Source organism: Melanerpes formicivorus, unplaced genomic scaffold (genome assembly GCF_026170545.1).
Source record: "Melanerpes formicivorus ecotype bairdi unplaced genomic scaffold, bMelFor1.0.p_v2 SCAF_8, whole genome shotgun sequence".
In the NCBI taxonomy this organism is placed as follows: Eukaryota; Metazoa; Chordata; class Aves; order Piciformes; family Picidae; genus Melanerpes; species Melanerpes formicivorus.
In genome coordinates, this window is record NW_027142360.1 from 23,280,596 (window position 1) to 23,298,974 (window position 18,379).

The 18,379-nt window shown below is 52.5% G+C and overlaps 1 protein-coding gene across 2 annotated transcripts; it reads left to right on the forward strand.

Moving 5' to 3' along the window:
- Window positions 1-10,735: 10,735 nt before the first annotated feature.
- LOC137443220 (uncharacterized) lies at window positions 10,736-17,694 on the forward strand. Of its 2 annotated transcripts, none has more exons than XM_068142720.1 (10): window positions 10,736-11,075; window positions 11,823-11,904; window positions 12,505-12,598; window positions 12,717-12,864; window positions 13,320-13,401; window positions 14,000-14,081; window positions 14,221-14,368; window positions 14,824-14,896; window positions 15,296-15,553; window positions 17,275-17,694. In XM_068142720.1, exons 1-9 carry the CDS (start codon window positions 10,963-10,965, stop codon window positions 15,545-15,547), a joined length of 1,074 nt encoding a protein of 357 aa, XP_067998821.1. In that variant the 5' UTR covers window positions 10,736-10,962; the 3' UTR covers window positions 15,548-15,553; window positions 17,275-17,694. The 2 variants fall into 2 exon arrangements, with proteins under 2 accessions (XP_067998821.1, XP_067998822.1); XM_068142721.1 differs by having other exon boundaries at window positions 10,737-11,075; window positions 12,505-12,577.
- Window positions 17,695-18,379: the final 685 nt, after the last annotated feature.

An 18,379-nucleotide genomic window follows, 5' to 3' on the forward strand; every position in this document is an offset into this window, starting at 1 on the left:
CTGGGGATTCTTGCTGTGGATTGACAGCTGCAGGAACCGAATTACAAGTGTGTGGGGTCTAAGGGCATCTGGCCCAGCTGCATAGGTGACTGGATGAGAGTCAAGGTCAACAAGCTGGGTGTGAAGTAGTAGTGAGCAGTGGATAGTGCCTGTAACAGAAACTCCACCCAGCCAGTGTGGAAGACCTGGCAGAGCCTAGCAGGGCACAAACACCCCAGTAGCAGGGCCCCTTCCACAACAGCAGCCCTATGAGGGCCTGCCCAAGGCGGGACAGGAGGCAGATGCTGCTCTTTGCAGCATCTTTGTGTGGCAAGGGTAATTCCTGACACACGGAATGGTTGCCTTTGGAATCTCCTTTAGAGTGAAGCAGCTGGGGAAAAGCAGAGGGAAATAAGCATCCCACCACTGTTGCTTCTTCTTGTCTCCTCTATAGAAGGACTTCCAACGTCACAAACGAGCCTCAAGGGCCTCCGCGGCAGGATGTGGAAGCAGCAGCACAGCTCCAGCTCTTCCACACCCTGCAACTCGCTGAGGACCAAGGAGGAGGAGGAAGTCCGGGGCGAGCTGGCCCAGCTGCAGAGGTGAGTGGAAGAGACTCCAGCTCAACAGGCTGGACATGTGCCTGCAGTAAGGGGCGAGCAGTACCCGTGGCAAAGCCTCCACCCAGCCACTCTGGAAGACCTGGCAGAGCCTAGCAGGGCACAAACACCCCAGCAGCAAGGGCTTTCCACAACACCAGCTCTATGAGGGCCTGCCCAAGCTGGGACAGGAGGCAGATGCTGCTCTTTGCAGCATCTTTGTGTGGCAAGGGTAATTCCTGACACACGGAATGGTTCCCTTTGGAAGCTCCTTTAGAGTGAAGCAGCTGGGGAAAAGCAGAGGGAAATAAGCACTCCCACCACTGTTGCTTCTTCTTGTCTCCTCTATAGAAGGACTTCCAACATGGCAAAAAAAGCCTCAAGGGCCTCCGCGGCAGGATGTGGAAGCAGCAGCACAGCTCCAGCTCTTCCACACCCTGCAACTCGCTGAGGACCGAGGAGGAGGAGGAAGTCCGGGGCGAGCTGGCCCAGCTGCACAGGTGAGTGGAAGAGACTCCAGGTCAACAGGCTGGACGAGAAGAAGCAGTCAGGAGTGGGCAGTGCCTTCTGTACTCAATGGATGTTTAGGGCAGTTTTCCAAGCTGCTGAGAGGCTTTGGCTATGCAACCAGTTTCATTGTCCCCCTCTTGATACCCACTTAGATGATCACTGAGCTCTCAGGTCATCAGCTTAACCATGAACATTTCTGAAGTCCCTCAGAGTCAGGCCTAGGTTTGAGGAAATGTAAAGGTTCCCCTTTACCCCCTGGCTACGAATACAGGTAGAATGGCACATGAACAACTTTTGCTCTTCCAGCAGAGAGTGTGCAAGTGTGTGAGTATTTATACCAAATATGTTTCCTTCCTTTCTGTATATAGCATGGAGGACAAGCTGCTGGCAGCAGAAGCAGAGAACAACCCCTGCTGGGATCATGGAGAGCCTGGGAGAGATCAGTCCCTCTGCCCTGCTGACTGGAGCCTCTTCCCCTGGCCCATTCCCCAGCTTTGTGGCTTTGAGAGCTGTCTCGTGAGCTCCTAGCAAGTCCTAGGTAAGGCCATCCTCGTTAAGGAGCTGACAGCAGGAGCTCCACTTGGGAGCAGGGACGAGGTTGGGACCTCAGGCAGCACTTCAGTCATGGGGGACAGGCCGTTGGTACTTTTGGCTGCAGGCTTTCCCTGGGCTCGGGTGGTGCTGGGTGTTTCATCCTGGAGGCCCAGAGTCTGAGAGGAATTCTTTGCTTGCCTGCACTCTGCTCACCTTCCTGGTTCAGGGACTGTGGCTTCCTTGGCCAGAAGGTGCAGCTCCGTAATGCAAGGAGAAGGCCTCCAAAGAGGAGAGTCCACAACTATAAGGGAATAATACCTCTGTGGGCACTCTTTTATGTGCTTGGTTGGGTGGCACTGCCGTGAGGTTGACCACCTCTCAGGAAAGCCCTAGCAGCATTTCTTTTTCCTTCTGGGAATGCTGGTGTAGGCTTGCCAGGGCCCCGAGGCCATCACAGCCAGCCTTGAGCCAGCGTGGACTGCAGAGGAACGCCAACGTTGGGAGGTATGTGAACAGCTTCTGGGAATGACTGCTTTGGGTCTTTCAATTTCTGGTGGGCAGGTACTTGATGACAAGATGAGGTGTGCGTGGAGGAATCCCTCAGGTTTTTGGGCAGGACCCCCTCAGGGTAAAAGTCTACATGTTTCCTGATTCCTCTGGAGCTGCTGTGCTTTGTGTCTGCTTGCTGGACTGTGTGTGGGCACTTGGTGGCCATCAGCATGACTCCTGTGATGGGCAGGCTCTTTGCAGTAAGGGTGGTGAGACACTGGAACAGGTTGCCCAAGAGGGTTGTGGATGCTCCCTCCCTGGATGCATTCAGGGCCAGGTGGGATGAGGCCTTGAGCAACCAGGTGTAGTGGCAGCTGTCCCTGCCCGTGCTGGGGGATGGGAAGGAGATGATCTTTAAGGTCCTTTCTGACCCAAGCCATTCTATGAATCTGTAGCTGAGAGCTGTGAGAGGCTGGACTTGGGAGATGCAGTCTCCTTTGTGGAGAGCACTGTCTGCACACTGTGCATAGGCATCCTGTTCCCTGCTCTGTGTGTGATGCCTCTCTTCTGCTGGGAAAGTGCCGTTGGGATTGCACAGAGCTGGAGAACCTGGCCCGGATGAAATGCTGCTTGCGTGCAGCCCAGAAGGAAGCGTGGGGAAGACATCACTCTGGAGAGGACCAAGGTAAGAGGCATGGCTTTGTGGTGCTCTCTGGAAGTACCACACTGAGTAGAAGTCGAGCTTCACTGACCTCTCCTGTGAAAAGTGCCCGGAACTGCGTGTGAGCAAAGCCAAGCCTTGTGTTTGAGCTTGCAAGGTGCTTCTGCCCGTGAGCCCCTGGCGTTCAACAGCTGCAAAAGGCCCTGCAAGTGCAGGCTGCCTGCAGCTCTCCTGGGAGGGAAGGAAGTCTCTTCTTCCTCTCTTCAGGTGAGCTTTAGGCCCTCCAAGTGACGTGTGGTGCTGCAGGGAGTGCTGGCCGTTCTCAGTAGCTTCTGGCCCTTCAAGCACATTACAGATGCGCTGCTTGCAGGAGGATGTGAAAAAGGCCAAGTCTTGCTTTGCAGGTTGGAGGCACTTCTGGAGAGAGGTTCTGCAGAGCTGACGGCATACACGGGGAGAAAGATGAATCCCAGCTGACTTTCCAGGAGATGGGGAACAAGCAGGGTGCAGGGCATGAGGCTCTGGAGGAGCACAGCTGAGACAGAGCTGGAGACGGTGACACCGTGACTGAGCTCAGGCAGGTGCCGCAGGTCTGTGCCCCAGTCGACCTTCTGATCCCATGGGCTGGAGCCCCTCGGAATCTGGGGGGGTGCTGGAGGCCCTCCAGCTCAGCCTGATGGTGGATCTTTGTAGCACAGAGAGCTGATGGAGTCTGCATGCTTGGCAGATGCTCAGCTTGGGCATGGTCCTGTGTGACCTGCTCTGGCTGAGCCTGCTTTGAGCAGAGGGAGGACAGATGAGGTAGACCAGATGAGGCCATTTCCAGCCTGAGCAGTGCTGTGCTTCCAAGGCACAAACATCTCCCCTGAGCGAGACCTCGGTCTGCAGGCCACTCCTTGCTCCTAGCACTGAGCATTGAGCCTTCTCCAGTCGTTGCCTGGGTTCACTGTGCTGCCAGCTGTGATGACAGGGCTGGGGGGGGGCACAGCACTGCTGCCTTTGCTGCCTGCATGTTTGCATCGCTTCAAGTAAGGGCAGAGGGCTGTGCTAACGTGGTCTTAGTGCACAAGACTGGAGTGTGGTGCTGGGGCTCATTTTTTATCCCCTTACTGTGATGGAATTACAGAGAGACATCAGGAGCAGGAGGATCTTCCAACTGTGTTGGAGTAGCCAACAAGTGGCTCTAAAGAGTATGGAGTGTCCTTCTGAGGGGAGGAGGAGTCTTGGGGCAGGGTTTTGAAAGCACTATAGGAATCAGTGTAGAGGTAGAAGAGGGGCTGGGACCAAAGGTGGAATCTTGAGAGTCCATGTGAGAGTCAAAGCAGTTCCCTCCTTTTGACGCAATGTGAGCTGACTGCTGGGGATTCTTGCTGTGGTTTGACAGCTGCAGGCACTGGAAGAAAGGTGTGTCTGCTCTAAGGGCATCAACACCATCAGGAAGAACATGGATCGGGCAACTTTCTGCCTGAGGAGCGCCTCAGAGGCAACCGGGAACTGCCAGGAAGCCGCAGGGGCATCTGGGGGCATGCAGAGGAACTGCATCCAGCCAAGGGCTGGAAGAATGCCTGCGAGGAACAGCAAGGAACCAGGAGTGGAGCCAGGCTTATATTCTGTTTTCTTGTGTCCCAGCAAGGTAAGACAGGATTCTCAAAGATGCTTTGGCTTCAGGTGGGGTTCTGTCACACTTTTCTTTTGGGATTTGTGCTCTTGTGGACTTCTGTGCTAAGGCCTGTACTTGCCTTTCAGGGTCCAAGTGGAAAATTCCAGGCTGAGAAGCATGGCCCAGGAACAAGTCAGGACCACTGAAGCCCTTCCTCAAGACCTGCAAGCTGCTGCCTCAGGAAGCTGGTGAGAGCCCTGGTCCTTAGGGATTCATGTGGGGTCGTCGTTTTAAGGGGAGGTTTTCCTGGAGAGCCTGGGAGAGATCAGTCCCTCTGCCCTGCTGACTGGAGCCTCTTCCCCTGGCCCATTCCCCAGCTTTGTGGCTTTGAGAGCTGTCTCGTGAGCTCCTAGCAAGTCCTAGGTAAGGCCATCCTCGTTAAGGAGCTGACAGCAGGAGCTCCACTTGGGAGCAGGGACGAGGTTGGGACCTCAGGCAGCACTTCAGTCATGGGGGACAGGCCGTTGGTACTTTTGGCTGCAGGCTTTCCCTGGGCTCGGGTGGTGCTGGGTGTTTCATCCTGGAGGCCCAGAGTCTGAGAGGAATTCTTTGCTTGCCTGCACTCTGCTCACCTTCCTGGTTCAGGGACTGTGGCTTCCTTGGCCAGAAGGTGCAGCTCCGTAATGCAAGGAGAAGGCCTCCAAAGAGGAGAGTCCACAACTAATAAGGGAATAATACCTCTGTGGGCACTCTTTTATGTGCTTGGTGGGGTGGCACTGCCGTGAGGTTGACCACCTCTCAGGAAAGCCCTAGCAGCATTTCTTTTTCCTTCTCAGCTCCTCATCTACAACTCTGTCTGCATGCCAGTCTTTTTTTATCCACTTATTGTGATGAAATCGTGGGGAAAGATTGGGAGCAGGAGGAACGTCCAACTGTGTTGGAGTAGAAAACAAGTGTCTCTAAAAAGTATGGAGTGCCCTTCTCAGGGGAGGAGGAGGAAGAGACTTGTGGCAGGGTTTTGGAAGCATTCTAGGAAGTCAGTGTTGAGGTAGGAGAGGGGCTGGGACTAAAGATGGAATCTTGAGAGTCCATGTGAGAGCCCAAGCAGTTCCCTCCTTTTGATGCAATGTGAGCTGACTGCTGGGGATTCTTGCTGTGGATTGACAGCTGCAGGAACCGAATTACAAGTGTGTGGGGTCTAAGGGCATCTGGCCCAGCTGCATAGGTGACTGGATGAGAGTCAAGGTCAACAAGCTGGGTGTGAAGTAGTAGTGAGCAGTGGATAGTGCCTGTAACAGAAACTCCACCCAGCCAGTGTGGAAGACCTGGCAGAGCCTAGCAGGGCACAAACACCCCAGTAGCAGGGCCCCTTCCACAACAGCAGCCCTATGAGGGCCTGCCCAAGCTGGGACAGGAGGCAGATGCTGCTCTTTGCAGCATCTTTGTGTGGCAAGGGTAATTCCTGACACACGGAATGGTTGCCTTTGGAATCTCCTTTAGAGTGAAGCAGCTGGGGAAAAGCAGAGGGAAATAAGCACTCCCACCACTGTTGCTTCTTCTTGTCTCCTCTATAGAAGGACTTCCAACATGGCAAAAAGAGCCTCGAGGGCCTCCGCGGCAGGATGTGGAAGCCGCAGCACAGCTCCAGCTCTTCCACACCCTGCAACTCGCTGAGGACCGAGGAGGAGGAGGAAGTCCGGGGTGAGCTGGCCCAGCTGCAGAGGTGAGTGGAAGAGACTCCAGGTCAACAGGCTGGACATGTGCCTGCAGTAAGGGGCGAGCAGTACCCGTGGCAAAGCCTCCACCCAGCCACTCTGGAAGACCTGTCAGAGCCTAGCAGGGCACAAACACCCCAGCAGCAAGGGCTTTCCACAACACCAGCCCTACCAGGGCCTGCCCAAGCTGGGACAGGAGGCAGATGCTGCTCTTTGCAGCATCTTTGTGTGGCAAGGGTAATTCCTGACACACGGAATGGTTCCCTTTGGAAGCTCCTTTAGAGTGAAGCAGCTGGGGAAAAGCAGAGGGAAATAAGCACTCCCACCACTGTTGCTTCTTCTTGTCTCCTCTATAGAAGGACTTCCAACATGGCAAAAAGAGCCTCAAGGGCCTCCGCGGCAGGATGTGGAAGCAGCAGCACAGCTCCAGCTCTTCCACACCCTGCAACTCGCTGAGGACCGAGGAGGAGGAGGAAGTCCGGGGCGAGCTGGCCCAGCTGCACAGGTGAGTGGAAGAGACTCCAGCTCAACAGGCTGGACGAGAAGAAGCAGTCAGGAGTGGGCAGTGCCTTCTGTACTCAATGGATGTTTAGGGCAGTTTTCCAAGCTGCTGAGAGGCTTTGGCTATGCAACCAGTTTCATTGTCCCCCTCTTGATACCCACTTAGATGATCACTGAGCTCTCAGGTCATCAGCTCAACCATGAACATTTCTGAAGTCCTTCAGAGTCAGGCCTAGGTTTGAGGAAATGTAAAGGTTCCCCTTTACCCCCTGGCTACGAATACAGGTAGAATGGCACATGAACAACTTTTGCTCTTCCAGCAGAGAGTGTGCAAGTGTGTGAGTATTTATACCAAATATGTTTCCTTCCTTTCTGTATATAGCATGGAGGACAAGCTGCTGGCAGCAGAAGCAGAGAACAACCCCTGCTGGGATCATGGAGAGCCTGGGAGAGATCAGTCCCTCTGCCCTGCTGACTGGAGCCTCTTCCCCTGGCCCATTCCCCAGCTTTGTGGCTTTGAGAGCTGTCTCGTGAGCTCCTAGCAAGTCCTAGGTAAGGCCATCCTCGTTAAGGAGCTGACAGCAGGAGCTCCACTTGGGAGCAGGGACGAGGTTGGGACCTCAGGCAGCACTTCAGTCATGGGGGACAGGCCGTTGGTACTTTTGGCTGCAGGCTTTCCCTGGGCTCGGGTGGTGCTGGGTGTTTCATCCTGGAGGCCCAGAGTCTGAGAGGAATTCTTTGCTTGCCTGCACTCTGCTCACCTTCCTGGTTCAGGGACTGTGGCTTCCTTGGCCAGAAGGTGCAGCTCCGTAATGCAAGGAGAAGGCCTCCAAAGAGGAGAGGCCACAACTAATAAGGGAATAATACCTCTGTGGGCACTCTTTTATGTGCTTGGTTGGGTGGCACTGCCGTGAGGTTGACCACCTCTCAGGAAAGCCCTAGCAGCATTTCTTTTTCCTTCTCAGCTCCTCATCTACACCTCTGTCTGCATGCCATTCCTTGGTCCTATCACTGGTCTTTCTCCAGTACAAGCAGGCACTGTCAGCAACAACACGCCCTTCGCTTCAGAAAGCACAGTCACTCCGAAGAGACTGAGCCAAGCAGTAAGCCAAAAGGAACTCAGTTTTTAACTGAAACCTGGGCTCAAGGGAATGTAATATGTCCACACATACTGGATGGATAGAGGGAGGTCTGGAGGCCTTGGAGTGGTGACAGTGCCAGCAGCATGGTGAAAGCATAAGGGACTCTTCCCCATGCAGGAGCCTTTCTTGGCACAGCAGGGAAAGGAAAAGAAAGTAAAAGAAAAAAGGAAAGAAAGGGAAAGAAACAGACAAAGTAAAAGAAACAGAAAGAAAGGGAAAGAAAGAAAAAAGCTGCCAGAGGCAGCTGGTGAAGGCACAAGGCTCTTTTCCCCATGCAGGAGACTTTCTTGGCACATCGCTGCCCCGGTCACCCTCCCCATTTTGCAGCAAGAACTGAACAGAGCTCAGCAATCAAGTGCAAGGCAGTGTTTACACTAATGAAGCAGAATGTTGAGACCTTCACAACTCTGCTGCTTCACACATGAAGAAGCAACTTTCCAGCCTGCTGCCCTCAGCTGAGCGGCAGCAACTGAACAAGGCAGGTTATGAGTGTGGGCTGATGACAAGCAAATAAGCCTAAGCTATAGCTCCTCTTAGGATAGCTGCTCCTGAACGCCCCAGGGGCAGAGGAAAAGTTCCATCTAACCTGCCTGGGCCTGCTTTCCACTGATGGCCATTGAGCCCAGAGGAGTCAAGTGAGGGGTATGGCACCAGTTAGAATGGCACATGAGCAACTGTTGCTCTTCCAGCAGAGAGTGTGAAAGTGTGTGAGAGTATTTTTACTGAATGTGTCTCCTTCCTTTCTGTATACAGCATGGAGGAAGAGCTGCCAGCAGCAGAAGCAGAGAACGACTCCTCTGAGGATCCTGAAGATCTCTTTACCAAGGTAACACAGAAGTCAGCCTCCTGGATGTGATTGAACCAGGACCTGCACTATATTTCACACCACTTTTCATTCCCCTTGTGATGCCCATGGGCTCCCTGAGGAGGTGGCTCATAGTCACATGCACCCTGACTTTGTGCTGTTGTAGACATGGGGCCAGTTGTTAAAAGGGCAGACAGGGGCTTGTGTTGCACAGACTGAAGCAGAAAGCCATAAATAGAGCTTCAAGCTATTGCCCCTTGTCCTCTCCCTCCAGAGAGTGGAATAGGTGGGGAGAGTAACCTGCACTGAGCAGCTGGCCACTTGGAAGACCCATCTGATGATATAACCCCTTGAGTAAAAGCCTCTTTCATCTTGGCAGCTTCTTAGTGATTTCCTCATGCTCATGGAACTCCATTTCTTTAGCCAAGTGTCAGACAGCCGCGGCACGAGCTGACCCGTGCTCTCCACCAGAGACATCGGGCAGAATCACTGCTGCAAGTTCGGGAGATGTCCAACAAACAGCTGCAGGACAAGAACGTGGCACTGGAGAACCAGAAAGTTGCATGGAAAGAGCAGAGAAAGGCATGGAAAGAGCAGGTGATGGCTTTGCAAGAGGAGAATGCGGCCTTGCAGAAGAAGAACATGGAGCTGCAGGAGGAACTGCAGGGGTGTAAGGCTAAGGTATGGAGAAAGCCTATCTCCTGGCAGGGGCCCAGGCCTCTTTTGTAGCAAACCAGAAGAGGGAACTGATACCTTCATGAAGGGGTTTATGTGACTCTGGGTTCTCTGTGCTACCAGATTTGGCCCTTTCCAGCCTGAGCAGTGTTGTGCTTCCAAGGCACAATCATCTCCCCTGACCGAGACCTCGGTCTGCAGGCCATTTTATTGCTTCTAGCACTGAGCAGTGAGCCACCCCCAAGCAGCTGCCTGGGTTCACTGGGCTGCCAGCTGTGATGACAGGGCTGAGGGGGCATAGCACTGCTGCCTTTGCTGCCTGCATGTTTGCATCACTTGAAGTAAGAGCAGAGGGCTGTGCTAATGTGGTCTTAGTGCACAAGACTGGAGTGTGGTGCTGGGGCTCACTTTTTATCCCCTTATTGTGAGGGAGTTGCAGGGACACATTAGGAGCAGGAGGAACTTCCAACTGTGTTGGAGTAGCCAACAAGTGGCTCTAGAGAGTATATGAGGTGTCCTTCTGAGGGGAGGAGGAGGAGTGTTGTGGCAGGGATCTGGAAGCACTATAGCAAATCAGTGTAGATGTAAGTGAGGGACCAGGACAAAAGGTGGAGAGGTTTTAAGAGCCAGCATGAGAAAGATAAGGATTCCACTCAGAAACCTGCACTTCTGCATGCAAAGGTGATGCAGAAGTCAAGGCTTCAGAGGCCTCAGGGCTGAAATTCCCTCTGGAGAGCAATGAGGTCTCCCTTCAGCCTCCTTTTCTTCCCACTAAACAAGCCCAGCTCCCGCAGGCACATTTCACAGGACTTGCTCTCGAGACCCCCTGCCAGCTTCCTTGCCCTTCTCTGGACATACTCCAGTAACTCAATGTCTGTATCGTAGAGAGGGGCCCAGAACTGAAGCAGTATTCAAAGCACAGCCTCACTAGTGACATGTAGAGGGGGACAGTCACTTTCCTCGTCCTATTTCTGATACCAGTCAGGTTCCTCTTCTGTCTGTGTTCTCCCTCACTTTCCTTTTGCACTGCAGGAAGAAGACCACATAAAGCAATGTGCCGGAGCTAAGGCCTATATTGAAGCAGTCATGCAGGTGAGTCTGTTAGAGAGTGCTGCAGGGAGTCATAAATGGAGCCTCTTTGTGGGCACAGAGGTTTTCTTGCTACTGAGTGCTGCTGAGCGGAAGGGATTGCGCCAGGACCTGGACTGCATTTAGTTTTGCCTGACTTTGGCAACTTCTAGGTATAGTGCCTCTGTGAACTTCTCTCGGCAACCTGCTCCAGTGTCACACCCTCTCCATTCCAATGGATTTCCTCCTTTTATCAAATCTACCCTCTTGACTTTAAAAGCATTGCCCCCTCTCCTGCCACTGCAGCCCTCAGTATCGTTCCTCTCTCCACCCAGCCTCTGCACGGCCTCAGAGAGCGGCCACTGACGGCCCCTAGGGGCAACGGCCCTCAACGGCTGCCAGCGGCTCTCGACGGCCCTGCAACGCCCTTCACGAGAGCTGCAGGGCAGCTCCTGCTGCGCTCTGCGGCAGCTCGCTCGACGCCCTCAGTGACGCCTCGGTGAGGTCGCGCCGTGGAGAGGCTGGGAGCGTCAGGAGTTGGAGCTGTGGAGAGTCGGACGACAACCGCTTCCCTTCCCTAAAGAATTCCTTTTTTCCCTTACCCTGCCCTGTCCTTTTTCCCGCCGGCATTAGCCTTGCGGCCTCTAACCCCAGAAGTCCCGGACCCGTCTTCCCCGCCGCAAAATGGAGCGAGTCAGGGCCCTGCTGGGCCGGGTGTGGAGGCGGCAGCGCTCCACCTGCGACTCGCTGAGGAAGGAGGAGGAGGAGGGGCGGGACGAGTTCGCCCAGCTGCAGGGGTGAGTAGAAGAGAGGCCAGGTCAAGAGGATGGACGTGAAGAGGTAGTAAGGGGCGGGCGGTACCTGACTGGCAGAGCTGGCACAGCCCAGCAGGGCACAAACGCCCCAGCAGCAGGGCCCCTTCCACAACACCAGCCCGACGAGGGCCTGCCCAAGCCGGGACAGGAGGCAGATGCTGTTCTCTGCTGCCGCACCCTGCCAGCCTGGTTCCTGTAGTGAGTCTTCTCTGGAGCTCAGCAGCCCTTTGTCCAAGCACAGGGGGTTCCTTTCCTCTTGCCAGGCTTGAGTGGGGCACACATTAGCAGAAAGACATGGCACCGCCTTCCCATAGATGCTATCAAAGCCATCCCTTCCATCTCTGAGACTCCTTGCATGCAGCACTGATCAGGGGAGACCAGAGCCCTCAGCAGAGCCCTCAGCAGCCATAGTGTGCCTGAGGAATTTTTCATAATCCTGGGCCCCAAAAAGGGAAGGGAGTCTGTGAGAAGAGACAGCAGCCAGCAGGGATAAATTCCTCCATGGACAAGAACAGGCACCTGTAGCAGGAACATGCCAGCAGTAGTTCAGTCTTGGATACTCTAGTAGAGCAGTGAGGGGTGGCTGAAAGTGTGGGGTGGGTGTGTTCCCCTTTACCACAGGCTATGAATACAGGTGGAATGGCACATGAACAGCTCTTGCCCTTCCACTAGAGTATATGAAACTCTGAGTATTGTAACCAGTTGTATTTCATTCCATTCTGTATATAGCATGGAGGAAAATCTGCCTGCAGCAGAAAAAATGGAAGATAAGAACTCCTCCTGGCAGGATCCTGTACTACCATTTGTAGAGGTAATGCAGAAGTCACCCTTCTGTAGCACCAGGGCTGAAATGCAGAGTGGAGCTGCAGTGGTGCTGGGGATCCCTTTCCCCACTGACAGACACTGCCTCCCTCTCTCTGATCTCACTTGCTTTGCTTTCTGCCCTGGAGAAAGAGGAGTTTGAGATGAACAAACTGTGCTTCAGCTGAAGCCAGTTATCAAAGGGGCACAGACAGGTGATTCTGGGACAGAAACTGAATCAGAGAACCATCATTAAGCCTGTGGCTGTGCACATAGTGGCTCTTTCTGAGTTCAGCTTGAGGTGCTGCTGAGAGGATGTGACTGAACCAGGAAAGTAACGTCCAGCCTGACTTTAAACTGTTGCACACATGAGGCCACTCACCACTTCTCTGGGCAACCAGGTCCAATCTTGAACCACCCTCAGTGCAAAAAGTTTCTTCCTTGTCTCCACTCTGTCCCCTTATAGTTCAAACCCATTGCACTTTGTCCTCGTGCTACAGGCCCCGGGAAAAAGTCTCCCTCCATCTTTCCATACTGAAAGGCTTTCTGTGTGGAAATGGCTCAAGGAGGAGTCTGTGCCAGTTCTCACATGTGCCTTTAAAACATGCAGGAGGATTCAGGAAGTGTCTTGCCCCCTGTGGAGCTTCCAGAACAAGACAACCTGGGAGCAGGCCTGCAGCCTGGTAAGGAGCAGCGTGGCAAGGGTAATTCCTGAGACACTGAATTGTTCCCTTTGTAAGCTCCTTTAGAGTGAAGCATCTGAGGAACAGCAGAGTGAAATAAGCACTCCCAGATATCTTTCTTCTCTTTCCTCCTTTACAGGAGCACTTCCAAAGGCCAGAAGAAGCCTCAAGGGCCTCCGCCGCTGGGCGTGGAAGCGGAACCACAGCCCCAGCTCTTCCACATCCGGCGACTCGCTTAGGACTGAGGCCAAGGAGGAGGTCCGGGGTGAGCTGGCGCAGCTGCAGAGGTGAGTGGAAGAGGCTCCAGGTCAACAGCCTGGACGTGAAGGAGCATTGAGGAGTGGGCAGTGCCTGTGGTAAATCTCACACACTCTCCAGGGCTGTAGGAGCTAGCAATGCCTAACATGGGCACAGCTGAGGAAATGCCTTCTGTACTCAGTGGGTGTTTTGGGCAGTTCTCCTCGCTGCTGGCATGCTGTGGGTGTGCAACCACAATCTTTGTCCACCTCTTGATACCCACTTAGACGATCACTGAACTCTCAGGTTGTCAGCTTAACCATGAACATTGCTGAAGTGCTTCAGAGTTGGGCCTAGGTTTGAGGAAATGTAAAGGTTTCCCTTTACCCCCTGGCTAGGAATACAGGTAGAATGGTACATGAGCAACTGTTGCTCTTCCAGCAGAGAGTGTGAAAGTGTGTGAGAGTATTTTTACTGAATGTGTCTCCTTCCTTTCTGTATACAGCATGGAGGAAGAGCTGCCAGCAGCAAAAAAAATGGAAGATAAGAACTCCTCCTGGCAGGATCCTGTACTACCATTTGTAGAGGTAATGCAGAAGTCACCCTTGTGTAGTACTAAGGCTGAAATGCAAAGTGGTGCTGCAGGGTTGCTGGGGAGCTCTTTCCCCACTGACAGACACTGTCTGTCTCTCTGTTCTCACTTGCTTTGCTTTCTGCCCTGGAGAAAGAGGAGTTTGAGATGAACAAACTGTGCTTCAGCTGAAGCCAGTTGTCAAAGGGGCACAGACAGGTGATTCTGGGACAGAAACTGAATCAGGGAGCCCTCCTTAAGCCTGTGGCTGTGCACATAGTGGCTCTTTCTGAGAACAGCTTGAGGTGCTGCTGAGAGGATGTGACTGAACCAGGAAAGTAACATCCAGCCTGACTTTAAACTATTGCACACATGAGGCCACTCACCACTTCTCTGGGCAACCAGGTCCAATCTTGAACCACCCTCAATGCAAAAAGTTTCTTCCTTGTCTCCACTCTGTCCCCTTATAGTTCAAACCCATTGCACTTTGTCCTCGTGCTACAGGCCCCGGGAAAAAGTCTCCCTCCATCTTTCCATACTGAAAGGCTTTGTGTGTGGAACTGGCTCAAGAAGGAGTCTGTGCCAGTTCTCACATGTGCCTTTAAAACCTGCAGGAGGATTCAGGAAGTTCAGGAAGTGTCTTGTCCAAGCTGGAGCTTCCATCACAAGACGACATGGGAGCAGGCCTGCAGCCTGGTAAGGAGCAGTGTGGCAAGGGTAATTCCTGACACAGTGAATGGTTCCCTTTGTAAGCTCCTTTAGAGTGAAGCATCTGAGGAACAGCAGAGTGAAATAAGCACTCCCAGATATCTTTCTTCTCTTTCCTCCTTTACAGGAGCACTTCCAAAGGCCAGAAGAAGCCTCAAGGGCCTCCGCCGCTGGGCGTGGAAGCGGAACCACAGCCCCAGCTCTTCCACATCCGGCGACTCGCTTAGGACTGAGGCCGAGGAGGAGGTCCGGGGCGAGCTGGCCCAGCTGCAGAGGTGAGTGGAAGAGACTCCAGGTCAACAGCCTGGACGTGAAGGAGCATTGAGGAGTGGGCAGTGCCTGTGGTAAATCTCACACAGTCTCCAGGGCTGTAGGAGCTAGCAATGCCTAACATGGGCACAGCTGAGGAAATGCCTTCTGTACTCAGTGGGTGTTTTGGGCAGTTCTCCAAGCTGCTGCCAGGCTTTGGCTATGCAACCAGTTTCATTGTACCTCTCTTGATACCCACTTAGATGATCACTGAGCTCTCAGGTCATCAGATTGACCATGAACATTTCTGAAGTCCTTCAGAGTCAGGCCTAGGTTTGAAGAAATGTAAAGGTTTCCCTTTACCCCCTGGCTAGGAATACAGGTAGAATGGCACATGAGCAACTGTTGCTCTTCCAGCAGAGAGTGTGCAAGTGTGTGAGAGTATTTTTACTGAATGTGTCTCCTTCCTTTCTGTATACAGCATGGAGGAAGAGCTGCCAGCAGCAGAAGCAGAGAACGACTCCTCTGAGGATCCTGAAGATCTCTTTACCAAGGTAACACAGAAGTCAGCCTCCTGGATGTGATTGAACCAGGACCTGCACTATATTTCACACCACTTTTCATTCCCCTTGTGATGCCCATGGGCTCCCTGAGGAGGTGGCTCATAGTCACATGCACCCTGACTTTGTGCTGTTGTAGACATGGGGCCAGTTGTTGAAAGGGCAGACTGGGGCTTGTGTTGCACAGACTGAAGCAGAAAGCCATAAAAAGCTTCAAGCTATTGCCCCTTGTCCTCTCCCTCCAGAGAGTGGAATAGGTGGGGAGAGTAACCTGCACTGAGCAGCTGGCCACTTGGAAGACCCATCTGATGATATAACCCTTGAGTAAAAGCCTCTTTCATCTTGGCACCTTCTTAGTGATTTCTTCATGCTCATGGAACTCCATTTCTTTAGCCAAGCGTCAGACAGCCGCGGCACGAGCTGACCCGTGCTCTCCAAGCAAGACATTGGGTAGAATCACTGCTGCAAGTTTGGGAGACGTCCAACAATCAGCTGAAGGAGAAGAATGTGGCACTGGAGAATGAGAAAGCTGTATGGGCGAAAGAGAGAAAGGCATATAAGGAGAAGGTGAAGGCCTTGCAAGAGGAGAATGCGGCCTTGCAGAAGAAGAACTTGGAGCTGCAGGAGGAACTGGAGAGGCTTTAAGCTAAGGTATGGAGAAAGTCTACCTCCTGGCAGGGGCCCAGGCCTCTTTGTAGCAAACCAGAGGAGGGAACTGATACCTTCATGAAGGGGTTTATGTGACCCTGGGTTCTCTGTGCTGCCAGCTGTGATGACAGGGCTGGGGGGGCACAGCACTGCTGCCTTTGCTGCCTGCATGTTTGCATCGCTTCAAGCAAGGGCAGAAGGCTGTGCTAACGTCCTCATAGTGCACAAGAGTGGAGTGTGGTGCTGGGGCTCATTTTTTGTCCCCTTATTGTGATGGAGTTGTAGGGACAACATTAGGAGCAGAAGGAACTTTGAACTGTTTTAGAGTAGCCAATAAGTGGCCCTAAAGAGTATGGAGTGTCCTTCTGAGGGGAGGAGGAGGAGTCGACTTGTGGCAGGGTTTTGGAAGCATTATAGGCAGTCAGTGTTGAAGTAGGAGAGGGGCTGGGACCAAAGATGGAATCTTGATAGTCCATGTGAGAGCCCAAGCAGTTCCCTCCTTTTGATGCAATGTGAGCTGACTGCTGGGGATTCTTGCTGTGGATAGACAGCTGCAGGCACTGAGGAAAGGTGTGTCTGGTCTAAGGGCATCTGGCCCAGCTGCATAGGTGACTGGAAGAGAGTCCAGGTCAACAGGCTGGATGTGAAGTAGTAGTGAGCAGGGGACAGTGCCTGTAACAAAAACTCCACCCTCCATGGCTGGATGACCTGGCAGAGCCTAGCATGGCACAAAAGCCCCAGCAGCGGGGCCCCTTCCACAACAGCAGCCCTACGAGGGCCTGCCCAAGCCAGGACAGGAGGCAGATGCTGCTCTTTGCAGCATCTTTGTGTGGCAAGGGTAATTCCTGACACACGGAATGGTTCCTTTTGTAAGCTCCTTTAGAGTGAAGCAGTTGGGGAAAAGCAGAGGGAAATAAGCACTCCCAGCACTGTTGCTTTTTCTCGTCTCCTCCGTAGGAGGACTTCCAGCATCACAAAGTGTTGCGGTGGGAAGCAGACAATCAATATGATTGGTAATCAGGCTTCAACTTTATTGTTCGAAAGCACGGCTTATAAAGCATCTTCAGCAGCTAAATATGCACACGTGTCATTATTCTGTTAGCTAGTAGTCCAGGGTTACCTCATAATATCCAGCCTACGTGCGGTTAGGCCTACGTGCAACGCCACAACCTCCTTTCTCAGTAGGTCTTTGTTTCACATAAATACTTTGTTTCACATACTACTGTCTGGTAAGTAACGAGTTCACATGGTGCTATCTTATGAGAAACTGCAAGCACAGTCACAGGGCTGCGGTGACCTTGCTGCATCAGCATACCAGCTAAGCTGTGAGCAGTAAACAGCAAGATGGAGTCTGGCCTATACACTCTGATTAAACAGCTGTACCATAGAACCCTGTCCCTGCAATTCAAGCTATTCCTCAACAATTCCCCCGGTTTTCTTTTGTGCAAGAAACGCTGGGGATGTTACCTTATTTACACTTCACGTAACACATCCATATGCAATACGTAAAAGAAGCAAACCCAATAAAACAACAGCAATCCATCGTAAACCTTCTTTAAGTAAAGCTAACAACCAAGGAGACAAATCTCCTAACCAAGATCGAAACCATTGATCAGAAGGATTAACATCTTTAACAATTGATTATGATTTCCTAACCAAGCAAGCTTTTTATGACTCGACTGCCTGTGGTTCCCTTTTTTATGATTGATATCTTCTTTTCTCAGGAGGAGAGCTGGCGCTGCCCATCGCACCACGCTGCATCCGGATGTGGAAGTGGTTGGTCGAAGGCGGCTTAGAGTGATCGTTTATTCACTGTTTGGTGTCTCAATCTGTGCTGTTATCCTTGTTTTTGTTACTGCCATTCTGTGTTATCTCAATAATTGTTGTAAGTAAGTTGTTTCCACAGTTCCCGTTAAGTACTAGTTATTGTTAATTGTTGACACACGTTATCCTAATATGAAGGACAGCATATCGCGCAGTTCTTTGTTGTATGGTCTGCTTCAGTTGTAAAAGCAACCGCATCAATGGCTGATTTTTCAAGTCCCTTACTCCTGCTTCCTCAATACGATTGGCTACTCCTGCCACATACAGAGAATCAGTCACTATATTGACAGAGTCATGAAGCCAATGAGTCAAAGCCCAGACAACAGCAAAAAGTTCCAGAGTTTGCAATGAATCTGTAGGTTCTGCTTCTAATTGTTGATAATGCCAGTTGTGCTGGGTTGAGGTAGCCCCCTTCCCCACCACTGGCAACGATAAACACTCAAACAAATGGATTGCAAAAGTGATGGAAAGTTTAAATAGAAAGCAGTGAACATTTACAGAAAGCCAAAAGCACAGTGACAGAGAAAAATCCCAAAACAGACCCAGAGAGATCCCATCCCCACCTGAGGGTACACCCAAAACCCCCAGGGCTCCTTCTTCCCCCTCCCACCGCTAGGCTAGCCTCAGCTGGCCAGATCTGAGACTGCCCATCCCCCCATGGCCTTGGGCCTAGCCAGGCCCAAAGCCAGGAGACATCTCCCCCAGTTACCGGCTGATGGAGGAGGAAGAAAAGAGGAAGTGCCAGACCCCGCCGTGAAACTTAGAGTGGTGCAAGGGATCATGGTAGGAAATAACCTAATTTCCTGTGTCCACCCACTGGGCTGGACTTCTGGACACAGGAAACACCCCTGTAGCAGAGGGCACCCAGCCCAAACTACGACAGGAGCCACCCCTGTACAGAAGCCTGTATCATAAGCAAGCTTATATAAAAAAAAGCCTGCAGAAACTACAGCTATGTTACATTTTCGTTTCCTGGCCAATGCACCAAAAAGGACTGTGGTAGTT